General features: G+C 45.1%; 1 protein-coding gene across 1 annotated transcript in view; it reads left to right on the top strand.

Annotated features, from left to right (window-relative positions):
• Positions 1-21,459, top strand: part of LOC144481610 (ceramide-1-phosphate transfer protein-like) — a 28,345-nt gene extending 6,886 nt beyond the window's left edge. Inside the window, exons 2-5 of the mRNA XM_078200748.1 lie at positions 7,088-7,158; positions 15,855-16,018; positions 19,459-20,082; positions 20,889-21,459. Of these exons, the coding sequence (XP_078056874.1) occupies positions 7,088-7,158; positions 15,855-16,018; positions 19,459-19,984 (761 nt within the window). The 3' untranslated portion in view covers positions 19,985-20,082; positions 20,889-21,459. The remainder of the gene's footprint in view (positions 1-7,087; positions 7,159-15,854; positions 16,019-19,458; positions 20,083-20,888) is intronic.
• The last annotated feature ends 4,777 nt before the right edge of the window (positions 21,460-26,236 follow it).

Raw genomic sequence — 26,236 nt, forward strand, 5'->3', positions numbered from 1 at the left:
TTGACCCATTAGAGAAAATCTCCATTACAAGGGAGGAAGTGTTAGTTTTTTTAGGGAATATAAAGACTGACAAATCCCCAGGGCCTGATGGAATCTATCCAAGGCTGCTCAGGGAGACGAGAGATGAAATCACTGGGCCTCTGACGCAAATCTTTGTCTCGTCACTGGACACAGGTGAGGTCCCAGAAGATTGGAGGATAGCTAATGTGGTCCCGTTATTTAAGAAGGGTAGGAAGGATAACCCGGGTAATTATAGGCCGGTGAGCTTGATGTCCGTGGTGGGGAAGTTGTTGGAGAAGATTCTTAGAGATAGGATGTATGCGCATTTAGAAAGGAATAAACTCATTGACGATAGTCAGCATGGTTTTGTGAGAGGGAGGTCATGCCTCACTAACCTGGAGGAGTTTTTTGAAGAAGTGACTAGAATGGTTGACGAGGGAAGGGCCGTGGATGTCGTCTATATGGACTTTAGTAAAGCATTTGACAAAGTCCCTCATGGTAGGTTGGTGCAAAAGGTTGGATCTCATGGGATAAAGGGGGAGGTGGCTAGATGGGTGGAGAACTGGCTTGGTCACAGAAGACAGAGGGTGGTAGTGGAAGGGTCTTTTTCCGGCTGGAGGCCTGTGACTAGTGGTGTTCCGCAGGGCTCTGTACTGGGACCTCTGCTGTTTGTGATTTATATAAACGATCTGGAAGAAGGTGTAACGGGTGATCAGTAAGTTTGCGGACGACACGAAAATGGCTGGACTTGCAGATAGTGAGGAACATTGTCAGAGGCTACAGAAGGATATAGATAGGCTGGAAATTTGGGCAAAGAAATGGCAGATGGAGTTCAATCCAGATAAATGCGAAGTGATGCATTTTGGTAGAACTAACGTAGGGGGAGCTATACGATAAATGGCAGAACCATAAAGGGTGTAGATACGCAGAGGGACCTGGGTGTGCAAGTCCACAGATCCTTGAAGGTGACGTCACAGGTGGAGAAGGTAGTGAATATGGCATATGGCATACTTGCCTTTATAGGACGGGGCATAGAGTATAAAAGTTGGGGTCTGATGTTGCAGTTGTATAGAACGTTGGTTCGGCCGCATTTGGAATACTGCGCCCAGTTCTGATCGCCACACTACCAGAAGGACGTGGAGGCTTTGGAGCGAGTGCAGAGGAGGTTTACCAGGATGTTGCCTGGTATGGAGGGGCTTAGTTATGAGGAGAGATTGGGTAAACTGGGGTTGTTCTCACTGGAAAGACGGAGGATGAGGGGTGACCTAATAGAGGTGTATAAAATTATGAAAGGCATAGATAGGGTGAACGGTGGGAAGCTTTTTCCCAGGTCGGTGGTGACGTTCACGAGGGGTCATAGGTTCAAGGTGAGGGGGGGCGGGGGGGGGGGGGAGTTTAACACGGATATCAGAAGGAAGTTTTTTTTTTTTTACACAGAGGGCGGTGGGGGCCTGGAATGCGCTGCCGGGCAAGGTGGTGGAGGCAGACACACTGGGAATGTTTAAGACTTATCTAGATAGCCACATGAACGGAGTGGGGATGGAGGGATACAAAATCATAGAATCATAGAATCCCTACAGTGCAGAAGGAGACCATTCGGCCCATCGAGTCTGCACCGACCACAATCCCACCCAGGCCCTACCCCCACATAGTTACCCGCTAATCCCTCTAACCTACGCATCTCAGGGACAATTTTTAACCTGGCCAATCAACCTACCCCGCACATCTTTGGACTGTGGGAGGAAACCGGAGCACCCGGAGGAAACCCACGCAGACACGAGGAGAATGTGCAAACTCCACACAGACAGTGACCCGAGACGGGAATCGAACCCGGGACCCTGGAGCTGTGAAGCAGCAGTGCTAACCACTGTGCTACCGTGCCGCCCGTACCGTACCCACCGTACAAAAGAATGGTCTAGTTTGGACCAGGGAGCAGCGCGGGCTTGGAGGGCCGAAGGGCCTGTTCCTGTGCTGTATTGCTCTTTGTTCTTATTTATCAATTACAAACAAGAAACAAAGCAACCACTATATAACTCTTAATGAATAACTCTAATGTGCTCCAATTAAAACCTAAACCCATAGACAACAAAAATCTTTTAAACAGGTTCAATACAGCACAGACTACTGCTCACCTGATAATGGACATTTGAGTCCCTTGATTGAAGTCTGCAATTCTCCGAATTCACTCCAAAGAGTTTGAAGACAAGACAGCTTCTCAAAGCACCAGAGAGACTCTGGTCCAACCCTAAGAACAGCAGATTTTCACCCTTTAAGAAAACAAGAGCTTGTTTTGAGCTAACCAACAGAATTTTCAAAACAGGGAGAGAGGGAAAACACTTTGTTTAGCTTGCTGTCCCTTCTAAATCTCAACTGCAGCTCAGAACTGAAACTGAAAACAACCCTTTCACCTGACCTGCCCACAGTTGTATTTCTTCTCCCACCAATGACATCAGCTAAGGCTGTCAGCACGAGACACACTGACTGAAAGCTGCAGAGATCAGGATTTTAAAAAACCCACTTAAAGGTACATTAACACCACAGTGGGCCTGGGTAAGAGAGTTGGTGCAGACTCAATGGGCCGAATGGCCTCCTTCTGCACTGTAGAGATTCTTTGAATCCTGAGTCCCAGAGTAAGATCTGGGGACCTGGGTTCAAATCCCACCACAGCAGATGGTAAAATTTGAACTCAATAAAAATATGGAATTAAAAATCTAATGATGACCATGAAACCAGTCGATTTTTGTAAAAACCCATCTGGTTCACTAATGCTCCTTTAGGGAAGGAAATCTGCGGTCCTTACCAGGTCTGGCCTACATGTGACTCCAATGTGGTTGACTGTTAGCTGCTCTCTGAAATGGAGGGCAGTTAGGGACGGGTAATAAGTGACCCAGTCAGCGAGGCCCAAATCTTGTAAAATGAACAAAAAAAAATTCAGCAAAAGCCTGGTTTCCCCAGAACGTCTCTCCTTGGTCCTGCACATCACAATTGATCCAATAGGCTTCTACACACAACAGCTGTACTTCCATGAAGGCAATAACTCCATTGCAGGCGATTTGTTTATTATCAACTGGATCATTTGAATCAACAGCTGTTTCTAAGGTTCAATATTTTGCTGCAGAGATTATGTCTGTGAGATTAGCTGTCACGCAGTCTCCAAGGCCTGGCCAGTTACATATTTATAAGAGTCATATACACCTACTGAGCACAGATACTATGGGCTACATGCAATAAACATGGTACGCACATGTTAAAGCAGCACTTTACTTACCCACGGATCAAATAATATCTTCCATTCCAATCAAGTCTGTCATAACTTTGGTTTCACTATTTGGTCAATGTTCGAGACATCCAAAAGAGGGAACAGAGGCAGCAAGAATCTGAAAATCCCTTTTCTGAACCGTTACATCAAATCCAGTTTCTCAATGGGCCGCCCTCCCTCTAACTCATCGCACAGCCAGTTCCCATTTGGTTTCTTGACTAGGCCTTCACCGATCAACACTGCTAGCTCTTCCTTCATTGTAAAATACCCTTTTCCTGTTACCTTCTGATCCATTGAGGAACTTTTCGCTTCCCCTAACTGGGTAGACTTAAAATGAAGTGGGTGAAATTCTCCACTCCTTGTCATTTATTATATGAATTCCAGCGAAGAGAACAGGACCCACTTCATCCAATTACAACTGGATCTGAAGCCATCAATCCGATCAGTTCCTGTGTTTTGGCTCCTATTGGACCCTAGAATTCATTAGTCATAGAATCCCTACAGTGCAGAAGGCGGCCATTCAGTCCACACCGACACTCTGACAGAGCATCCTACCCAGGCCCTATCCCCTAACCCCATGTATTTACCCTGCTAATCCTCCTACCCTGCACATCTTTGGACTGTGGGAGGAAACCGGAGCACCCGAAGGAAACCCACACAGAGACTCCACATTGACAGTGACCTGAGGCTGGAATTGAACCCAGGTCCCTGGTGCTGTGAGGCACTGATATACAGTCCAGGTCTCACTGCAGTACAAGTGTAGTGACGGCAATTGTTCTGTACACGAGAACGTTGCCCACTTTGACTCTTTGTTGCTAATCATTTGCTATCAAAGTTTATTGAAAGTTTATCCAACTAGAGAGGGGGCTATACTGGACCTAATACTGGGGAATGAGCCCGGTCAGGTCATCAAAGTTGCAGTAGGGGAACATGTGGCAAATAGAACAAGAACAAAGAAAACAGCACAGGAACAGGCCCTTCGGCCCTCCAAGCCCGTGCCGCTCCCTGGTCCAAACTAGACCATTCTTTTGTATCCCTCCATTCCCACTCCGTTCATATGGCTATCTAGATAAGTCTTAAACGTTCCCAGTGTGTCCGCCTCCACCACCTTGCCTGGCAGCGCATTCCAGGCCCCCACCACCCTCTGTGTAAAATACGTCCTTCTGATATCTGTGTTAAACCTCCCCCCCTTCACCTTGAACCTATGACCCCTCGTGAACGTCACCACCGACCTGGGGAAAAGCTTCCCAATAGTGACCACAATTCTGTAAACTTTAGGATAGTAATGGAAAAGGATGAATGTTGTCCTATGGATAAGGTGCTGAATTGGGGGAAGGCTAACTACAGCCGGATTTGGTGGCTGTTGATTGGGAGAGGCTGTTCGAGGGTAAATCCACATCTGGCATGTGGGAGTCTTTTAAGGAGCAGTTGATAGGACTGCAGGACAGGCATGTGCCTGTAAAGGGGAAGGATAGGAAAGGTAGGATTCGAGAGCCGTGGATAACCAGTGAAATTGTGGGTTTAATCAAAAAGAAAAAAAGAGGCATACATGAGGTCCAGGCAGCTAAAAACAGATGGAGCACTGGAGGAATACAGAGAAAGTAGAAAAGAACTCAAACAGGGACTTAGAAGGGCAAAAAGGGGTTACAAAATGTCCTTGGCAGACAGGATTAAGTAGAATCCTAAGGCATTTTATACATACGTTAGGAACAAGAGGGTTGTTAGGGAATGAATCGGACCTCTCAGGAATTAAATTACACTTAGAACCAAAGGAAGTAGGTGAGATCCTAAACGAATACTTTGCATCAGTATTCACAAAGGAGAGGGACATGTTGACTGGTAGTGTCTTAGAGAGATGTGTTAACCCGTTAGAATCCCACCCGTTATAAAAAATCTCAATTACAAGGGAGGAAGTGTTAGATTTTTTAGGAAACATTAAGACAGACAAATCCCCAGGGCCAGATGGCATCTCATAGAATCATAGAAACCCTACAGTGCAGAAAGAGGCCATTCAGCCCATCCAGTCTGTACCGACCACAATCCCACCCAGGCCCTACCCCCATATCCCTCCATATTTTTACCCGCTAATCCCTCTAACCTACACATCTCGGAACACGAAGGGGCAATTTTAGCATGGCCAATCAATCTAACCCGCAAATCTTTGGACTGTGGGAGGAAACCGGAGCACCCGGAGGAAACCCACGCAGACACGAGGAGAATGTGCAAACTCCACACAGACAGTGACCCCAAGCCGGGAAACGAACCCAGGTCCCTGGAGCTGTGAAGCAGCAGTGCTAACCACTGTGCTACCGTGCCGCCCTATCCTAGACTCCTCAGGGAGGAGAGAGATGCAATTGCTGGGCCTCTAACAGAAATCTTTGTCTCTTCACTGGACACAGGTGAGGTCCCAGAAGATTGGAGGATAGCAAATGTGGTCCCGTTATTTAAGAAGGGTAGCAAGGATAACCCGGGTAATTATAGGCCAGTGAGCTTGACGTCCGTGGTAGGGAAGTTGTTGGAGAAGATTCTTAGAGATAGGATATATGCGCATTTAGAACTGAATAATCTCATTAGCGACAGACAGCATGGTTTTGTACGAGGGTGGTCATGCCTCACAAATTTGGTTGAGTTTTTTGAGGTGGTGACAAAAACGATTGACGAGGGAAGGGCTGTGGATGTCGTCTATATGGATTTTAGTAAAGCGTTTGACAAGGTCCCTCATGGCAGGCTGGTGCAAAAGGTTAAATCGCACGGGATAAAAGGTGAGCTAGCTAGATGGGTGGAGAACTGGCAGATGGAATTTAATCCAGATAAATGCGAAGTGATGCATTTGGGTAGATCTAATGTAAGGGGGAGCTATACAATAAATGGCAGAACCATCAGGAGTATAGACACACAGAGGGACCTGGGTGTACAAGTCCACAGATCTTTAAAGGTGGCAGCACAGGTGGAGAGGGTGGTGATGAAGGCATATGGCATGCTTGCCTTTATTGGATGGGGCATAGAATATAAAAGTTGGCATATGATATTGCAGCTGTATAGAACGCTGGTTAGGCCACATTTGGAATACTGCATCCAGTTCTGGTCGCCACACTACCAGAAGGACGTGGAGGCTTTGGAGAGAGTGCAGAGAAGGTTTACCAGGATGTTGCCTGGTATGGAGGGTCTTAGCTATGAGGAGAGATTGGGTAAACTGGGCTTGTTCTCCCTGGAAAGACGGAGAATGAGGGGCGACCTAATAGAGGTGTATAAAATTCTGACGGGCATAGGTAGAGTGAACAGTGGGGAGCTTTTTCCCAGGTCGGAGGTGACGAACACAAGGGGTCACGGGTTCAAGGTGAGGGGGGCAAGGTTCAACACAGATGTCAGGGGACGTATTTTACACAGAGGGTGGTGGGGGCCTGGAATGCACTGCCAAGCAAGGTGATTGAGGCGGACACGCTGGGATCGTTTAAGACTCATCTAGATAACCACACGAACAGACTGGGAATAGAGGGATACAAAAGAATGGTCTGTTGGGCACATGAGCGGCGCGGGCTTGGAGGGCCGAAGGGCCTGTTCCTGTGCTGTATTGTTCTTTGAAAGCTGGGCTGGCATAGTTCATCAAACATGGCCTTTTAAAAGAATTAATACTAAGTATCCGGAGGTGTTCCACTTATTACAGAGTCTCTACTTTAACATAATAGGAGGTGAAATATTTGGCTGAGCAGATATGGGTTTATGTATGGCTTACACCACATGAAGTGGCGCCCACCTCACACCAGTTAGTTCCAAACTCCACTATAAACCAGCATACAATGATTTTCAGTATTTTATCATTTGTTGCAGCCCAATTTTATCCGTTAAAGGCTCAGGAATCAGGGACTGAAAACAGGGAAAAGGAGGATTGCCTAAACAAGGTAAGACCATCTACCCTGCTAAAGGTAAACTCCTGCCCCAATGTAGGCATGTGTTTGTTTGTAGAATTTGGAGGAAATGCTGCAATGTTGAAAAAGCTGCTTTACTCAGAAAGGGAATTTTACAGAACCCCTGCCCCAAAGGTAAAACTTCTGGTGGGAAACCACCAAAATCTGCCTCTAGTTTTATTTTAATCCAAAATTAACTGCAACTTATGGCATGCCAAGTACTCATCCAGGTACTTTTTAAAGGATGTGAGGCATCCCACCTCCACCACCCTCCCAGGCAGCGCATTCCAGACAGTCACCACCCTCAAATCCCCCCTAAACCTCCCATGCCCCACTTTTAACTTGTGTCCCCTCGTAACTGAGGGCAACAGCTGCTCCCTATCCACCCTGTCCATGCCCCTCGTAATCTTGAACACCTCAGTCAGGTCGCCCCTCAGTCTTCTCTGATCCAACGAAAACAACCCAAGCCTATCCAACCTCTCTTCATAACTTAAATGTTCCATCCCAGGCAGCATTCCTGGCGAATTTCCTCTGCACTCCCTGCAATGCGTTTATGTCCTTCCTATAATGTGGCGACCAGAACTGCACACAGTACTCCAGCTGTGGCCTCACCAAAGTTTTATATAATTCCATCATGACCTCTCTGCTTTTTGATTTGATTTATTGTCACATGTATTAGCATATAAAGAAAAGTATTGTTTCTTGCGCACTATACAGACTAAGCATACCGTTCATAGAGAAGGAAAGGAGAGAGTGCAGAATGTAGTGTTACAGTCATAGCTAGGATGTAAAGAAAGATCAACTTAATGCAAGGTAGGTCTACTCAAAAGTCTGACAGCAGTAGGGAAGAAGTTGTTCTTGAATCAGTTGGGACGTGACCTCAGACTTTTGTATCTTTTTCCCGACAGAAGAAGGTGGAAAAGAGAACGTCCAGGGTGCGTGGGGTCCTTACTTATGCTGGCTGCTTTGCCAAGGCAGTGGAAAGTGTAGACAGAGTCAATGGACGGGAGGCTGGTTTGCGTGATGGATTGGGCTACATTCACGACCTTTAGTTTCTTGCGGTCTTGGTAGAGCAGGAGCCATACCAAGCTGTGATACAACCAGAAAAAATGCTTTCCATGGTGCATTTGTAAAAGTTGGAGAGAGTCGTAGCCGACATGCCAAATTTCCTTAGTCTTCTGGGCTTTGCTTTCATCCCCGTTGATGTAGACAGGAGCATGTTCTCCTCTGCGCTTCCTGAAGTCGATGACAATCTCTTTTGTTTTGTTGACATTGAGGGAGAGATTTGGGGCAGCACGGTAGCACAGTGATGAGCACTGCTGCTTCACAGCTCCAGGGTCCCGGGTTCGATTCCCGGCTCGGGTCACTGTCTGTGTGGAGTTTGTACATTCTCTTCGTGTCTGCGTGGGTTTCCTCCGGGTGCTCCGGTTTCCTCCCACAGTCCAAAGATGTGTGGGTTAGGTTGATTGGCCAGGTTAAAAATTGCCCCTTAGAGTCCTGAGATGCATATGTTAGAGGGATTAGCGGGTAAATATGTGGGGGTAGGGCCTGGGTGGGATTGTGGTCAGTGCAGACTCGATGGGCCGAATGGCCTTCTTCTGCACTGTAGGATTCTATGATTCTATTGTCGCTGCACCAGTTCACCAGATTCTCTATCTCATTCCTGTACTCTGCCTCGTAATTGTTTGAGACCTGTCCCACCACAGTGGTATCATCAGCAAACTTGAAAATCAAATTGGAGGGGAATTTGGCCACACAGTCATAGGTGTCACAGTCCTCTCCATTACAAGGGAGGAAGTGTTAGGTTATTTTAGGTAACATTAAAACTGACAAATCCCCAGGGCCTGATGGCATCTATCCTAGACTGCTCAGGGAGACAAGAGATGTAATTGCTGGGCCTCTGATGGAAATCTTTGTCTCTCCATTGGACACAGGTGAGGTCCCTGAGGATTGGAGGATAGCGAATGTGGTACCGTTATTTAAGAAGGGTAGCAGGGATAACCCCGGTAATTATAGGCCAGTGAGCTTGACCTCCGTGGTAGGGAAGTTGTTGGAGAGGATTCTTAGAGACAGGATGTATGCGCATTTAGAATGGAACAATCTCATTAGTGACAGACAGCATGGTTTTGTAAGAGGAAGGTCGTGCCTTACAAATTTGGTGGAGTTTTTTGAGGAAGTGACAAAAACGGTTGACGAAGGAAGGGCCGTGGATGTCGTCTATATGGATTTCAGTAAGGCATTTGACAAAGTCCCTCGTGGCAGGTTGGTTAAGACTCATGGAATACAAGGAGAGGTGGCTAGATGGGTAGAAAACTAGCTTGGCCACAGGAGACAGAGGGTAACAGTCGAAGTGTCTTTTTCCGGCTGGAGGTCTGTGACCAGTGGTGTTCCGCAGGGCTCTGTACTGGGACCTCTGCTATTTGTGATATATATATATAAATGATGTGGAAGAAGGTGTAACTTGTGTTATCAGCAAGTTTGCGGATGACACGAAGAAGCTGGACTTGCGGATAGCGATGAACAGTGTCGGACAATACAGCAGGATATAGATAGGCTGGAAAATTGGGCGGAGAAATGGCATCTGGAATTTAATCCAGATAAATGCGAAGTGATGCATTTTGGAAGAAATAATGTAGGGAGGAGTTATACAATAAATGGCAGAGTCATCAGGAGTATAGAAACACAGAGGGACCTAGGTGTGCAAGTCCACAAATCCTTGAAGGTGGCAGCACAGATGGAGAAGGTGGTGAAGGCGGCATATGGTATGCTTGCCTTTATAGGACGGGGCATAGAGTATAAAAGCTGGAGTCTGATGTTGCAGCTGTATAGAACGCTGGTTAGGCCACATTTGGAGTACTGCATCCAGTTCTGGTTGCCACACTACCAGAAGGACGTGGAGGCGTTAGAGAGAGTGCAGAGAAGGTTTACCAGGATGTTGCCTGGTATGGAGGGTCTTAGCTATGAGGAGAGATTGGGTAAACTGGGGTTGTTCTCCCTGGAAAGACGGAGAATGAGGGGAGACCTAATAAAGGTGTACAAAATTATGAAGGGTATAGATAGGGTGAACAGTGGGAAGCTTTTTCCCAGGTCGGAGGTGACGATCACGAGGGGTCACGGGCTCAAGGTGAGATGGACGAGGTATAACTCAGATATCAGAGGGACATTTTTTTTTAAACAGAGGAGTGGTGGGGGCCTGGAATGCGCTGCCAAATAGGGTGGTGGAGGCAGACACGCTGGCATCGTTTAAGACTTACCTGGATAGTCACATGAGCAGTCTGGGAATGGAGGGATACAAACGAATGGTCTAGTTGGACCAATGAGCGGCACAGGCTTGGAGGGCCGAAAGGCCTGTTTCCTGTGCTGTACTGTTCTTTGTTCATGTATAAGGAGTATAGTAGGGGGCTGAGAACACAGTCTTGAGGATGATCATAGAGGTGTGGATGCCTATCCTTACTGATTGTGGTCTGTGGGTTAGGAAGTTCAGGATCCAGTCGCAGAGGGAGGAGCCAAGGCCCAGGCCACGGAATGTGGAGATGAGTTACGTGGGAATAAGTGTTGAAGGCTGAGCTGTAGTCAACAAATAGGAATCTGACATAGGTGTCCTTGTTATCTAGGTGTTCCAGGGTTGAGTGCAGGGCCAGGGAGATGGCGTCTGCTGTGGACCTGTTGTGGTGATAGGTGAACTGTAGTGGATCCAGGCAGTCTGGCAGGCAGGAATTGATTTGTGCCATGACTAACCTTTTGAAGCACTTCATAATGATGGATGTCAGAGCCACCGGACGATAGTCATTAAGGCACACTGCTTGGTTTTTCTTAGGTACCAGGATGATGGTCATCTTCTTGAAGCAGATAGGGACCCCACATTGTTGTAAAGAGAGGTTGTAAAGACAGGTGTGCCATATGCCTTTTTCACCACCCTATTAACCTGCCTTTCCGTCTTCAGAGATCTATGGACAAACACACCAAGGTCTCTTTGTTCTTCGGAACTTCCCTCTGTCGGAACTTTAGTATACTTCCTTGTCAAAATTACTCCTTTCAAAGTGTATCACCTCTCACTTGTCAGGGTTAAATTCCATCTGCCACTTATCCGCCCATTTGACCATCTCATCTATATCTTCCTGTAACCCAAGACACTCAACCTCACTGTTAACCACCCGGCAAACTTACTGATCCTACCCACTACATAGTCATCTATGTCATTTATATAAATTACAAATAGGGGGCCCCGCACGGATCCCTGTGGTACACCACTGGGCACTGGCTTCCAGTCACTAAAGCAGCCCTCTGTCTCCTACCGCTAAGCCAATTATGAATCCACCTTGTCAGATCACCCTGTATCCCATGTGCATTTGCCTTCTTAATAAGTCTCCCATGTGGGACTTTGTCAAAGGCTTTGCTGAAATCCATGCACACTACATCAACCGCATTTATTCTCACAAGTTAACTTTCTGTATAATTCTGGCAAATCAGAGCTACACCCCCATAAAGCCAATGTTTCCTAACTGAGGTAGGGTATCCAGAATTGAACAGTGGTTACTGATGTGGTCTTACTGAGCCCTATACAACTGTGGCATGTTTCCCAGTTCTTTTAATTCCAGCCACTCGAGACAAATTCCAATACTCATTCAGCCTTTTTAGCTACATTTTGTATCTGTATACTTGGAGACTCAAATCCCATTGGTTCTCTATCGCCACTAATGCGTCATTATGAAGAAAATATTTGAATGCATCCTTTTCAAATGTTCCCACATACACAACTTACTCGCCTTCCTACTTTACAGTCTTCAGCAAGCTTTGATATACTTTTATTCTATTCATTCATCCAGGTTATTTACATATTCACCAACTTCCTACTTGACATAAATGATGAAAGTTTGAGGTCTCAGTACAAATCCTGGAGAACCCCTGCCTATATTTTTAATGAAACATTTGATCAAATCTTTCTGCCCTAACCCAGGGTACTTTTCAAAGAGCAAAGAAGTTATTATTCTGGCCAACATACAAAAGTAAATGTAGTCATTTATCTTGTTGCAGTTTGTAGGAAGTTACTGTGGTTCCTTACATTCCAAAAGAATTACACTTCTAATGTGACTGGGAAACATTTGAGAATGTCCCAGCATTATGAAAGAAGCTGTATAAAATGAAATGATTTAGTTTTACATTTACATTATTAGATACAGGACTAAGTGACCTGGGTACACTGACAGTACAAGCCATGTCAATGTGAACATATCTATAACAGTGAGTTAGCTATGGGGTATATGAAGCAAAATGAGGAGAGAGGGGAAAGGAACATAGTGATGGATAATGCAAAGCAGGATCTTTGAAGGATAATTAACTCCATTTTAATTGCAATTTCTTGTTCTTGCATTCTTTGATGAATGGGAATAGCATTAATAGCAGGTTAATAAAAAACGTGGATAATTGGAACACATTCTGGGGAAGGTGGGACCTGTACAAACAGGACGGGGTGCACCTGAACCAGAGGGGCACCAATATCCTAGGAGGGAAATTTGTTACGGCTCTTCAGGGGGGTTTAAACTAATTTGTCAGGGGAGTGGGAAAAGGAGTTGTAGTCCAGAAGTCAGTGAGGGTGATGAGGTATTGGGGAAGGTATCAGGGTCAAGGGTGGGTACCGGTAGACAGGAAGGTGGGTTGAAGTGTGTCTACTTCAATGCAAGGAGCATCCGGAACAAGGTAGATGAACTTGGGGCGTGGATTGGTACTTGGGACTACGATGTTGTGGCCATTACGGAGACGTGGGTAGAACAAGGACAGGAATGGTTGTTGGACGTTCCGGGGTATAGATGTTTCAGTAAGTGTAGGGAAGCTGGTAAAAGAGGTGGGGGAGTGGCATTGTTAATCAAGGATAGTTTAATGGCTGCGGAAAGGCACTTCGAGGGGGATCTGCACACTGAGGTAATATGGGCTGAGGTTAGAAATAGGAAAGGAGCGGTCACGTTGTTAGGAGTTTACTATAGGCCCCCAAATAGCAGAGATGTGGAGGAAGAAATTGCTAAGCAGATTATGGATATGTGTGGGGGTCACAGGGTAGTTGTCATGGGGGACTTTAACTTTCCAAATATTGATTGGAACCTTTGTAGGTCAAATAGTTCGAATGGGGCAGTTTTTGTGCAGTGTGTGCAGGAGAGTTTCCTGACACAATATGTGGATAGGCCGACAAGAGGTGAGGCCACATTAGATTTGGTACTGGGAAATGAACCGGGCCAAGTGTTAGATTTGGTTGTGGGAGAGCACTTTGGAGATAGTGACCACAATTCGGTGTCTTTTGTTATTGCAATGGAGAGGGATAGGACCGTACGGCAGGGCAAGGTTTACAATTGGGGAAGAGGTAATTATGATGCGATTAGGCAAGAATTAGGGGGCATAAGTTGGGAACAGAAACTGTCAGAGAAAGGAACTAATGAAAAGTGGAACTTTTTCAAGGAACAAATACTGGATGTCCTTGATAGGTATGTCCCTGTCAGGCAGGGAGGAAATGGCCGAGTGAGGGAACCATGGTTCACAAAAGAGGTGGAATGTCTTGTGAAAAGGAAGAGGGAAGCTTATGTAGGGATGAGGAAACAAGGTTCAGATGGCTCGATTGAGGGTTACAAGTTAGCAAGGAATGAGCTGAAAAAGGGGCTTAGGAGAGCTAGGAGGGGACACGAGAAGTCCTTGGCGGGTCGGATCAAGGAAAACCCCAAGGCTTTTTACTCTTATGTGAGGAATAAAAGAATGACCAGGGTGAGGTTAGGGCCGGTCAAGGACAGTAGTGGGACCTTGTGTATGGAGTCAGTAGAGATAGGCGAGGTGATGAATGAATACTTTTCTTCAGTGTTCACCAAGGAGAGGGGCCATGTTTTTGAGGAAGAGAAGGTGTTACAGGCTAATAGGCTGGAGGAAATAGATGTTCGGGGAGGGAGGATGTCCTGGCAGTTTTGAATAAACTGAAGGTTGATAAGTCCCCTGGGCCTGATGAAATGTATCCTAGGATTCTTTGGGAGGCAAGGGATGAGATTGCAGAGCCTTTGGCTTTGATCTTTGGGTCCTCGCTGTCCACAGGGATGGTGCCAGAGGACTGGAGAATGGTGAATGTTGTTCCCCTGTTTAAGAAAGGGAATAGAAATGACCCTGGTAATTATAGACCGGTTAGTCTTACTTCGGTGGTTGGTAAATTGATGGAAAAAGGTCCTTAGAGATGGGATTTACGACCATTTAGAAAGATGCAGATTAATCCGGGATAGTCAGCACGGATTCGTGAAGGGCAAGTCGTGCCTCACAAATTTGATAGAATTTTTTGAGGTGGTAACTGTGTTGATGAAGGTAGGGCAGTTGATGTCATATACATGGATTTTAGTAAGGCGTTTGATAAGATCCCCCATGGTCGGCTTATGATGAAAGTGAGGAGGTGTGGGATAGAGGGAAAGTTGGCTGATTGGATAGGTAACTGGCTGTCTGATCGAAGACAGAGGGTGGTGGTCGATGGAAAATTTTCGGATTGGAGACAGGTTGCTAGCGGAGTGCCGCAGGGATCAGTGCTTGGTCCTCTGCTTTTTGTGATTTTTATTAATGACTTAGAGGAGGGGGCTGAAGGGTGGATCAGTAAATTTGCTGATGACACCAAGATTGGTAGAGTAGTGGATGAGGTGGAGGGCTGTTGTAGGCTGCAAAGAGACAGATAGGATGCAAACCTGGGCTGAAAAATGGCAAATGGAGTTTAAATCACGGGTAGATAGTTTTCTGATCGATAAGGGAATTAGGGGATATGGGGAGCAGGCGAGTAAGTGGAACTGATTCGCTTCAGATCAGCCATGATCTTGTTGAATGGCGGGGCAGGCTCGAAGGGTCAGATGGCCTACTCCTGCTCCTATTTCTTATGTTCCTATGTTCTTAACCCTGATAAATGTGAGGTGATTCATTTTGGTAGGACTAATTTAAATGTGGATTACAGGGTCAAAGGTAGGGTTCTGAAGACTGTGGAGGAACAGAGAGATCTTGGGGTTCATATCCACAGATCTCTAAAGGTTGCCACTCAAGTGGATAGAGCTGTGAAGAAGGCCTATAGTGTGTTAGCTTTTATTAACAGGGTGTTGGAGTTTAAGAGCCGTGGGGTTATGCTGCAACTGTACAGGACCTTGATGAGACCACATTTGGAATATTGTGTGCAGTTCTAGTCACCTCACTATAAGAAGGATGTGGAAGCACTGGAAAGAGCGCAGAGGAGATTTACCAGGATGCTGCCTGGTTTGGAGGGTAGGTCTTATGAGGAAAGGTTGGGGGAGCTCGGGCTGTTCTCTCTGGAGCGGAGGAGGCTGAGGGGAGACTTAATAGAGGTTTATAAAATGATGAAGGGGATAGATAGAGTGAACGTTCAAAGACTATTTCCTCAGCTGGATGGAGCTATTACAAGGGGGCATAACTATAGGGTTCGTGGTGGGAGATACAGGAAGGATATCAGGGGTAGGTTCTTTATGCAGAGAGTGGTTGGGGTGTGGAATGGACTGCCTGCAGTGATAGTGGAGTCAGACACTTTAGGAACATTTAAGCGGTTATTGGATAGGCACATGGAGCACACCAGGACGATAGGGAGTGGGATAGCTTGATCTTGGTTTCAGATAAAGCTCGGCACAACATAGTGGGCCGAAGGGCCTGTTCTGTGCTGTACTGTTCTATGTTCTATGTTCTAGCACACGGATGTTTCAGAGTCAGAGGATTCTGTGGATACAAGAGACAAGTGCGACTGTAGCAAGTTCCAGATCAAACATGTCCAAGCAGCTTTCCAGGCCTGTGTGACAAAGAATGAAGATATTTTACTTAAAAGCTACCTTGAAGGATGGACTGAACTCCAAAAGTAAGCAAATATTCAAATTTCGTCATTTGACAAGAGTTGGCAAGGCAACAGTAAATGGTTAGGGAAGTCCAGGGGGTTAGGAGATTTACATGAGAGAGAGAACATGGGACAAGAATCCTGCAGTTAGAGGAATTGAGAATATTTGAGGAGTGAAATAAGACAGGAAAGATTACTGAAATATTATGAACAAGACAAAGGACAAATACTTTGAAGTTTGCATGAAGGACCAAAGGAATCTAATGGAGCTTGGAGGGAACAGGTGTGAAAGGGACATGAGACCTTGTTACGTGGAGATCTGAGTCGCTGTGGTGATTTGAGGTGGTAACTGTGTTGATGAAGGTAGGGCAGTTGATGTCATATACATGGATTTTAGTAAGGCGTTTGATAAGATCCCCCATGGTCGGCTTATGATGAAAGTGAGGAGGTGTGGGATAGAGGGAAAGTTGGCTGATTGGATAGGTAACCTTAGTTAAAATCTTGCAGAGGGCTGAGGCAGAGAGACTAACTAGGAGGTCTTGAGAAATGTTAATTCTCAAACAGCAAGAACCAGGATAGTAGAGCAGGACATAAACAGCAATGTACATGGAAATGGAAGGAAGCAGTTGTGGCAACACATGAAATGTGGGGGTAGATGAACTTTGAATCAAAAGATAAAATCAGAAAAATTGCCTATACATTTAAGATAGGAAGTACTTCTCATGAGCCAATTTGCCAAAAATTGACACTGAGTTAAAGAATATAGAAAGCCAAAATCTTGTAGATTTTAAAGCACTTGAGAGTTTTGATTTGATTTATTATTGTCACATGTATTAACATGGTGAAAAGTATTGTTTCTTGCGTGCTATACAGACAAAACATACTGTTCATAGAGAAGGAAATGAGAGTGCAGTGCCAAAGAAATTGCATTAAAGCATTGTTAGAGTGTTTAAAAGAGTTAGAATGAAATTTCAGAAGCATAGAACGAGAATAAAAGATAGAATTAGAAATGTATGCTGGGCACAGCTTGCAAGAAGTTGCCTCGCTCCCGCGCCATCTTGGGGGAAAAAAAGTTTGAAAGATTTCCAGTTTTGGGCCCAGATTGTTAAAGCTAAGAAAATGATGAAGAAAAAAGGAGTACGGATTAAGCCTCTAAGAGGCTGGAGTTGAGAAATATTCTGTTCTCAGATGCTTGTAGGTAGTTTCAGAGTTAGGGAGGAGTGAGGCCATGGAGAGATTTGAACACAAAGATGAGTGGGCCAAAATGTGGCAGATGGAGTTTAACGGGGGTAAGTGTGAGGTCATGCATTTGGTCGCAAAAATGGGAAGGTGACTTATTATCTAAATGGGGAGAGACTGGGGTGTTCTGGTGCAGAGGGATCTGGGTGTCCTCGTTCATGAGTCACAGAAAAGTAGCATGTAGGTACAGCAAATAATAAATAAAGCATTTAAAGCTAAAGAAATGGAATATAAAAAGGTAAGGAAATATTGTTGCAACTATACAAGGCATTGGTGAGGCCACACCTGGAGTATTGTGCACAGTTTTGATCCCTGTATTTGGGGAAAGATGTAGTGGCATTGGAGGCAGTTCAGAGGAGGTTCACTGGATTGATTCCAGAGATGAGGGGTTTGTTGTATGAAGAGAGATTGAACAGTTTAGGCCGATACTCTCTGGAACTTAGAAGAATGAGGGAAGATCAAATTGAGGTATACAAGATGATAAAAAGGTATCGATAAAGTAGACGTGGAGTGGATGCTTCCTCTTGTGGGCATTCTAGGACGAGAGGTCTTAGTCTCAGGATAAGGGATAGCAAATTTAAAACAGAGTTGAGGAGAAACTACTTCTCCCAAAGGATTGTGAATCTGTGGAATTCGCTGTCCCAAAGTGTGGTGGATGCTGGGACAGTGAGTAAATTTGAGGAGGAGTTACACAGATTTTTAATGGCTAATGGGTTGAAGGGTTATGGGGAGAAGGCAGGAAAATGGGGATGAGGAACATATCAGCCAGGATTGAATGGTGGAGCGGATTGGCCTAATTTTGCTTCTATATCTTATGAACTTAAGAATTTAGAATGTGTAGCTGTGCCAGGGAACAGGGGATTGTGGGAATGGGATGGTGAAAGTTAGGATATAAGCAGCAGAACTGAGCTTAATTCAGAGTAGATAATGGGAGGAGCAGCCAGGAAAGCATTGGAAGAACCAGGTCGATGCAACAGCAGCATGGATGATGGTTTATGGAGCAGGTCAGTCGAGGCAGGGTGGAGATGGGAATTGTAATGGAGGTTCAGTGGGTGGTCTTGGTGACAGGGAGGCTCTGGGATTGGAAACTAAGCTCAAGGTGAATATTGATATTGAAGGCTGCAAGGTGTCTGGCCCAGACGGGGAGAGGGATTGAATCAGCGGATAGGGAATGGAAGATCTCTTTCATGTCCATGTTCCTCTCCATTGGACTGCTTGTGGAATTCAATGCCCTCTGCTGGCATGAAAGTGACATGACATTCAAATTGCAAAGTTGTTGACTGGACACCAAGAAATACCAAACTATTTCTTAGAACAATCAATTGGTTCATTACCAGCCACCTCAAAGGATAGTCCAGTCAACTCCAACTCAGTTTGTTGACCAATTAAATCCACCCACTTTGCCAGATTTCTGTCAATGAGAATATGTTGGTTGGATGGGGGTGGAGTGGAAGGTGCAATATTATCCACATGAAATGATTTGAAAGCAGCTTCACTTCATGTGGGGGAGCTTTCCAAATGATTACATAAATGTGCTAGTGAAGATACCTAGAAACCTTATCTATAGTTTTATTAGTTAACACCAAAGGACAAAGCTTCCTCGATGAGGTTGACATAAAGTAACAAGAGGAATTCTTCCACAGGCAGATCCACACTAAAGTTGCTGTGAATTTACACATTGGGTAAATTAATTTAGAGGCTACATGTGAACATGAATTAAAGGGTATGGGGGGTAAGGTTATTGAGTTGGATGATCATAAATCAGCCATTATCATAATGAATGACAGCAGGCTCGAAGGGCTGAATGGCCTCCTCCTGCTTCTAGTTTCTATGTTTTTCTGTGAATCAGTGTTGCTATTTATGAGTGATACTTCAGAACTTGAGCATATTGAGGAGCAGAATGGAGGGAGCTTTACGCTGTATCTAATCCCGTGCTGTACCTGTCCTGGGAGTGTTTGATGGGAACAGTGTAGAGGGAGCTTTGCTCTGTATCTAACATTGTGCAGGACCTCAGATAAAGAATGAAAGACTATTTGCAGTAGTTCATTATCCCTAAGGAATTTATAAATAAGAGAACCACAATATCTGCTGTCTAAGTTCCAGCATTATGCTGAGGATATGAATTGACCTAAACATTTGGGCACTAACCTTGCTCCAGAGACCTGTTGCAAAGATGGTCAAGACCTATTGTTCCTATAACACATTCTGGCTCATTGTTTTTTCAGATTCATCAATGCACTTGGCATCTTATTTGGATTTATATCTGAAGAGGTCAGCAGTAAGATGAGGATAATCATCCAACATCAGCAAGGAATGCATGGGAAAGAATACATTTCAATGCAGTCCATGATAGATTACGAATTGGCAAACAATGTGGTTAACTTCAATGAATTTTCCAGTGACCGCCTGGCCTCAGGCTGCCGTACTTTACTGCGTCTCCACCGAGCATTACGGTGGCTCCAACTCTTTCTCGATAAGCTAAGGATCAGCTCTGAGAATGAGTCAATGTCTGCCATTTGTGCTGATGCCTACCAACAGTCTCTTAGCAAACACCACAGCTGGTTTGTACAAAGAGCTGCTGGGATTGCGTTCCTGGCCCTTCCGCTACGGACTGACTTCCTTCACATATTGTGTGTGGAAGACAACAAGGACACCAAAAACAAACTCTGGAATGCAGTGAATGTGATTGAAAGAGTTTATAATATTACACAACACAAGTATGAACAACATAATATGCTTGAATTACCTTAGGCCCAAATTCTGTCATCAAATCAGACAAATACAATGTGGCATCAGAAAAGGAATCACTGTAATCACCGTATATCAGAGGGGCAATCACTGTAATCACCGTATATCAGAGGGGCAATCACTGTAATCACCGTATATCAGAGGGGCAATCACTGTAATCACCGTATATCAGAGGGGCAATCACTGTAATCACCGTATATCAGAGGGGCAATCACTGTAATCACCGTATATCAGAGGGGCAATCACTGTAATCACCGTATATCAGAGGGGCAATCACTGTAATCACCGTATATCAGAGGGGCAATCACTGTAATCACCGTATATCAGAGGGGCAATCACTGTAATCACCGTATATCAGAGGGGCAATCACTGTAATCACCGTATATCAGAGGGGCAATCACTGTAATCACCGTATATCAGAGGGGCAATCACTGTAATCACCGTATATCAGAGGGGCAATCACTGTAATCACCGTATATCAGAGGGGCAATCACTGTAATCACCGTATATCAGAGGGGCAGTCACTGTAATCACCGTATATCAGAGGGGCAGTCACTGTAATCACCGTATATCAGAGGGGCAATCACTGTAATCACCGTATATCAGAGGGGCAATCACTGTAATCACCGTATATCAGAGGGGCAATCACTGTAATCACCGTATATCAGAGGGGCAATCACTGTAATCACCGTATATCAGAGGGGCAATCACTGTAATCACCGTATATCAGAGGGGCAATCACTGTAATCACCGTATATCAGAGGGGCAATCACTGTAATCACCGTATATCAGAGGGGCAATCACTGTAATCACCGTATATCAGAGGGGCAATCACTGTAATCACTGTATATCAGAGGGGCAATCACTGTAATCACCGTATATCAGAGGGGCAATCACTGTATATTAGAGGACCAATCGCTGTGTGTCAATGGGATTAATTAGGACTGCTTTAGAAAGGCAGGAATGTAATGGTTGCATTTCACACAATGAACCAACAGCTGAAAAATATTCAATAACCCTAACCTGAATATACAGCTGTGAAACAGAGTGTAGAGCCTATGTTCCTGGAAGACATGAGTGACTTACCTGGGACTGAAAGATCTAATGATAGAGCAGTCAGTATAGATTTTTTTATTCATTTCGGGGATATGGGCTGGGTCACTGGCTGGGACAGCATTTATTGCCCTTCCCCAGTTGCCCTCCACTTCAGAAGGCATTTGAGTGTAAACCACACTGTTGTGGGTCTGGAGTCACATGTAGACCAGACCAAGTAAGGATGGCAGATTTCTTCCCTAAAGGAAGATGGGTTTTTACGACAATCAACAATGGTTTCATGGTCATCGTTAACTTTTAATTCCAGTTCTTTATTGAATTCAAATTTCACCATCTGCCGTGGTGAGATTCGAACCACGGTCCCCAGATCTTTGCCCAGGTCCCCAAGTCACTAGTCCATTGACAATACCACTGTGCCACTGCCTCCCTCTTGAAACTCAATTTATATATAAATAAAAAAAAATACATGATTAACCTGCTGGATCTCGCATCGAATAGCACTGCTCTCGGCAATTAGCTATTCAGTCAGTTGTATCAAATCACTACAGGAATAAAATAAAGTGATGGGGAGTCTCATTGGCAGCGCTATAAAGTGTCACCTGTTTAGAAATAATAAGCTCAGTTTGGGATCTGTCAGACTCCAGACCTCATTCCAACCTTGGTCCAAAGATGGATGAAAAGCCTTTATTCCAGAGGTGAGTGACTGCCCAGACATAAAGGTAGCTTTTGACTGGAGTACCGCATCAGGGAGCCCAATCAAAATGACAGTTAATGGTTTCAGATTCCAGCATCCGCAGTAATTTGCTTTTATACAGTTAATAGGAATTATGCAAACATGCCACTGATTTTTATCATAGTGAGCACAAAGGGAGAAGATGGTTTTGGTACTTAGGTCAATCCTCTCAGCCTTAAGACATCACTGCAACAATTCTTGTGTTAAATCACAGGTCTGCACATTTGCAGCTTCTTTATGAAGAGTCTTCCCTCCAGCGTGCAAACAGAACTGGGGATGTTCGCTGATGATTCCACACTTTCAGTAGCATTTACAGTTCCTCAGATACTGAAGTAGCCCATGCCCGCATACAACAAGACATAGAACATAGAACATAGAACATTACAGCGCAGAACAGGCCCTTCGGCCCACGATGTTGCACCGACCAGTTAAAAAAAAACTGTGACCCTCCAACCTAAACCAATTTCTTTTCGTCCATGAACCTATCTACGGATCTCTTAAACGCCCCCAAACTAGGCGCATTTACTACTGATGCTGGCAGGGCATTCCAATCCCTCACCACCCTCTGGGTAAAGAACCTACCCCTGACATCGGTTCTATAACTACCCCCCCTCAATTTAAAGCCATGCCCCCTCGTGCTGGATTTCTCCATCAGAGGAAAAAGGCTATCACTATCCACCCTATCTAAACCTCTAATCATCTTATATGTTTCAATAAGATCCCCTCTTAGCCGCCGCCTTTCCAGCGAAAACAATCCCAAATCCCTCAGCCTCTCCTCATAGGATCTCCCCTCCATACCAGGCAACATCCTGGTAAACCTCCTCTGCACCCTCTCCAAAGCCTCCACATCCTTCCTGTAATGTGGGGACCAGAACTGCACACAGTACTCCAAGTGCGGCCGCACCAGAGTTGTGTACAGTTGCAACATAACGCTACGACTCCTAAATTCAATCCCCCTACCAATAAACGCCAAGACGCCATATGCCTTCTTAACAACCTTATCTACTTGATTCCCAACTTTCAGGGATCTATGCACACATACACCTAGATCCCTCTGCTCCTCCACACTATTCAAAGTCCTCCCGTTAGCCCTATACTCAACACATCTGTTATTCCTACCAAAGTGAATTACCTCACACTTCTCCGCATTAAACTCCATCCGCCACCTCTCGGCCCTACTTTGCAACCTGTCTAAGTCTTCCTGCAAACTACGACACCCTTCCTCACTGTCTACCACACCACCGACTTTGGTGTCATCAGCAAATTTGCTAATCCACCCAACTATACCCTCATCCAGATCATTAATAAATATTACAAACAGCAGTGGCCCCAAAACAGATCCCTGAGGTACACCACTTGTAACCGCACTCCATGATGAATATTTACTATCAACCACCACCCTCTGTTTCCTATCCGCTAGCCAATTCCTGATCCAATTTCCTAGATCACCCCCAATCCCATACATCTGCATTTTCTGCAGAAGCCTACCATGGTGAACCTTATCAAACGCCTTACTAAAATCCATATATACCACGTCCACTGCCTTGCCCCCATCCACCTCCTTGGTCACTTTCTCAAAAAACTCAATAAGGTTAGTAAGGCACGACCTACCTGCCACAAAACCATGCTGACTATCACCTATCAATTCATTACTCTCCAAATAACTATAAATCCTATCCCTTATAATTTTTTCCAACATCTTGCCGACAACAGAAGTGAGACTCACCGGTCTATAATTCCCGGGGAAGTCTCTGTTCCCCTTCTTAAACAATGGGACAACATTCGCTAACCTCCAATCTTCTGGTACTATACCAGAGGCCAACGACGACCTGAAGATCAGAGCCAGAGGCTCTGCAATCACTTCTCTTGCCTCCCAGAGAATCCTTGGATAAATCCCATCCGGACCAGGGGATTTATCTATTTTCAGACCCTCCAGAATATCCTGCACATCCTCCTTATCAACTGTAATACTGTCTATTCTACTCCCTTGCAACCCAGTGTCCTCCTCAGCTATATTCATGTCCCCTTGCGTGAACACCGAAGAGAAATATTGGTTCAATGCTTCACCAATCTCCTCCGGTTCCACACATAACTTCCCTCTGCCATCTATAACTGGCCCTAAACTTGCCCTAACCAACCTTCTGTTCTTGACATACCTATAGAACGCCTTAGGATTCACTTTAACCCTATCCGCCAAAGTCTTCTCATGTCCCCTTTTAGCCCTTCTAAGCTCGCTCTTCAACTCCCTCTTAGCCAATCTAAAGCTTTCTAGTGCACTACCCGAGTGCTCACGTCTCATCCGAACATAAGCCTCCTTTTTCTTTTTAACATGGATAACATTCAGGCTTGGGCTGAGAAGTGGCAAGTAACATTCATACTCCCTGGAAATGATTTCCAACAAGATAGAATCATCCCACCCTCTTTTAGCTTTAACCAGATGTTGAACTAGACCCAGCCACAAAAATACTGTGGCTCCCAGAGCTGTCGTGAATTCTGCAGAGAGTAATTAATCTCCTAACTCCCCAAACTCCCTAACCATTTGCAAGGCACAAGTCAGGACTTTGATGGAATACTCTCCATTTGCCTGGATGGGTGCAGCTCCAACAACACTCAAGGGAGATGATACCATCCAATGCAAAGCAGCCCGCTTGACTGCCCCCTCGGTCCACTTTAATTATTAATTCCCTCCACCACCGATGCACAGTGGCAGCCGTGTGCACCATCTACAAGATGCAGGAACTCACCAAGGTTCCTTTGACAGCATCCAAACCTGTGACCTCTACCATTTAGAAGGACAACAGATATTTGGGAACACCACCACCTGCAAGTTCCTCCAAGCCACTCAACTTTCTGACTTGGAAATAAGTTACATTTCTTCACTGTCACTGGGTCAAAATCCTGGAACCCTCTAACAGTACCTACACCATATGGACTGCAGGGTTCACCACCACCTTCAAGAGTATTTAGGGATAGGTCATAAACTTGGTCTTTCTACAATGTTCATAGCCCATGAATGAAAGAAAAGCTGCTCCTTAAAACACATGTCCTTGCCCAAGCTTTTCAACATCAACTCTTAATATCATAGAATGTTTAAGCACAGAACCCGATGTGTGTAATTCACTCTGTCCCAGTCACTCTTACAAAGACATTTTTCTCCAGACAATTATCCAATTCTCTTTTTAAAGGCAAGATTGATTCTGTCAGTATCTGGCTGACCAACCATCCCAGATTTTACAGGATGGTCTTGCAATTGAGGCTATTATCCCTGTTCTGGGCTGTATGTGTGACACCTGTTTTCCTATGGCATAAGTTTGTCTGAACCCTTGCCCGCCTGTTGGGACCCCATGCCAAAGAGTTTCATGTTTACTGGACAGTTGATCAAACTGGACTCCAACACAGTCTCAGGCAGTACGTTTATTCCAGACTGTTACCACTTGCTGCATGAACAGATTTTTCCTCATGCCATTGGTTCTTTGCAAATGACCATAAATCTGCTAATTACCTTTGAGTTGATTTATTGTCACATGTACTGGGATACAGTGAAAAGTATTGTTTTTTGGGTGCCATACAGACAAAACATACCGTTCATAGAGAAGGAAAGGAGGGTGCGCAGAATGTAGCGTTACAGTCATAGCTAGGATGTAGAGAAAGATCAACTTAATGCAAGGTAGGTCCATTCAAAAGTCTGACAGCAGCAGGGAAGAAGCTGTTCTTGAGTCAGTTCGTATGTGACCCCAGACTTTTGTATCTTTCACCCGACGGAAGAAGGTGGAAGAGAGAATGTCTGGGGTTTGTGGGGTCCTTAATTATGCTGGCTGCTTTGCTGAGGCAACAGGAAGTGTAGACGGAGTCAATGAATGGGAGACTGGTTTGCATGATGGATTGGGCTACATTCACAACCTTTTATAGTTCCTTGTGGTCTTGGGCAGAGCAGAAGCCATACCAAGCTGTGATACAACCAGAAAGAATGCTTTCTATGGTGCATCTGTAAAAGTTGGAGAGAGTCGTAGCTGACATGCCAAATTTCCTTAGTCTTCTGAGAAAGTAGAGGCATTGGTGAGTTTTCTTAACTATAGTGTCAGCATGGGAGGACCAGGTTAGTTGTTGGTGATCTGGACACCTAAAAACTTGAAGCTCTCGACCCTGTGTGCTTCATCCCCATTGATGTAGACAGGGGCATGTTCTCCTTTACACTTCTTGAAGTCGATGACAATCTCCTTCATTTTGTTGACATTGAGGGAGAGATTATTGTTGCTGCACCAGTTCACCAGATTCTCTCTCTCTCATTCCTGTACTCTGTCTCGTCATTGTTTGAGATCCGACCCACTATGGTGGTGTCGTCAGCAAACCTGAAAATTGAATTGGAGGGGAATTTGGCCAGTCATAGGAGTGTAGTACAATCTTCTACAATCTTCGACAATTGTCCACTGAAGCCCAACACAAGTTGCTGGAGGAACAGCACCTCATCT

This window comes from Mustelus asterias, chromosome 31 (assembly GCF_964213995.1).
Source record: "Mustelus asterias chromosome 31, sMusAst1.hap1.1, whole genome shotgun sequence".
NCBI classification, from domain to species: Eukaryota; Metazoa; Chordata; class Chondrichthyes; order Carcharhiniformes; family Triakidae; genus Mustelus; species Mustelus asterias.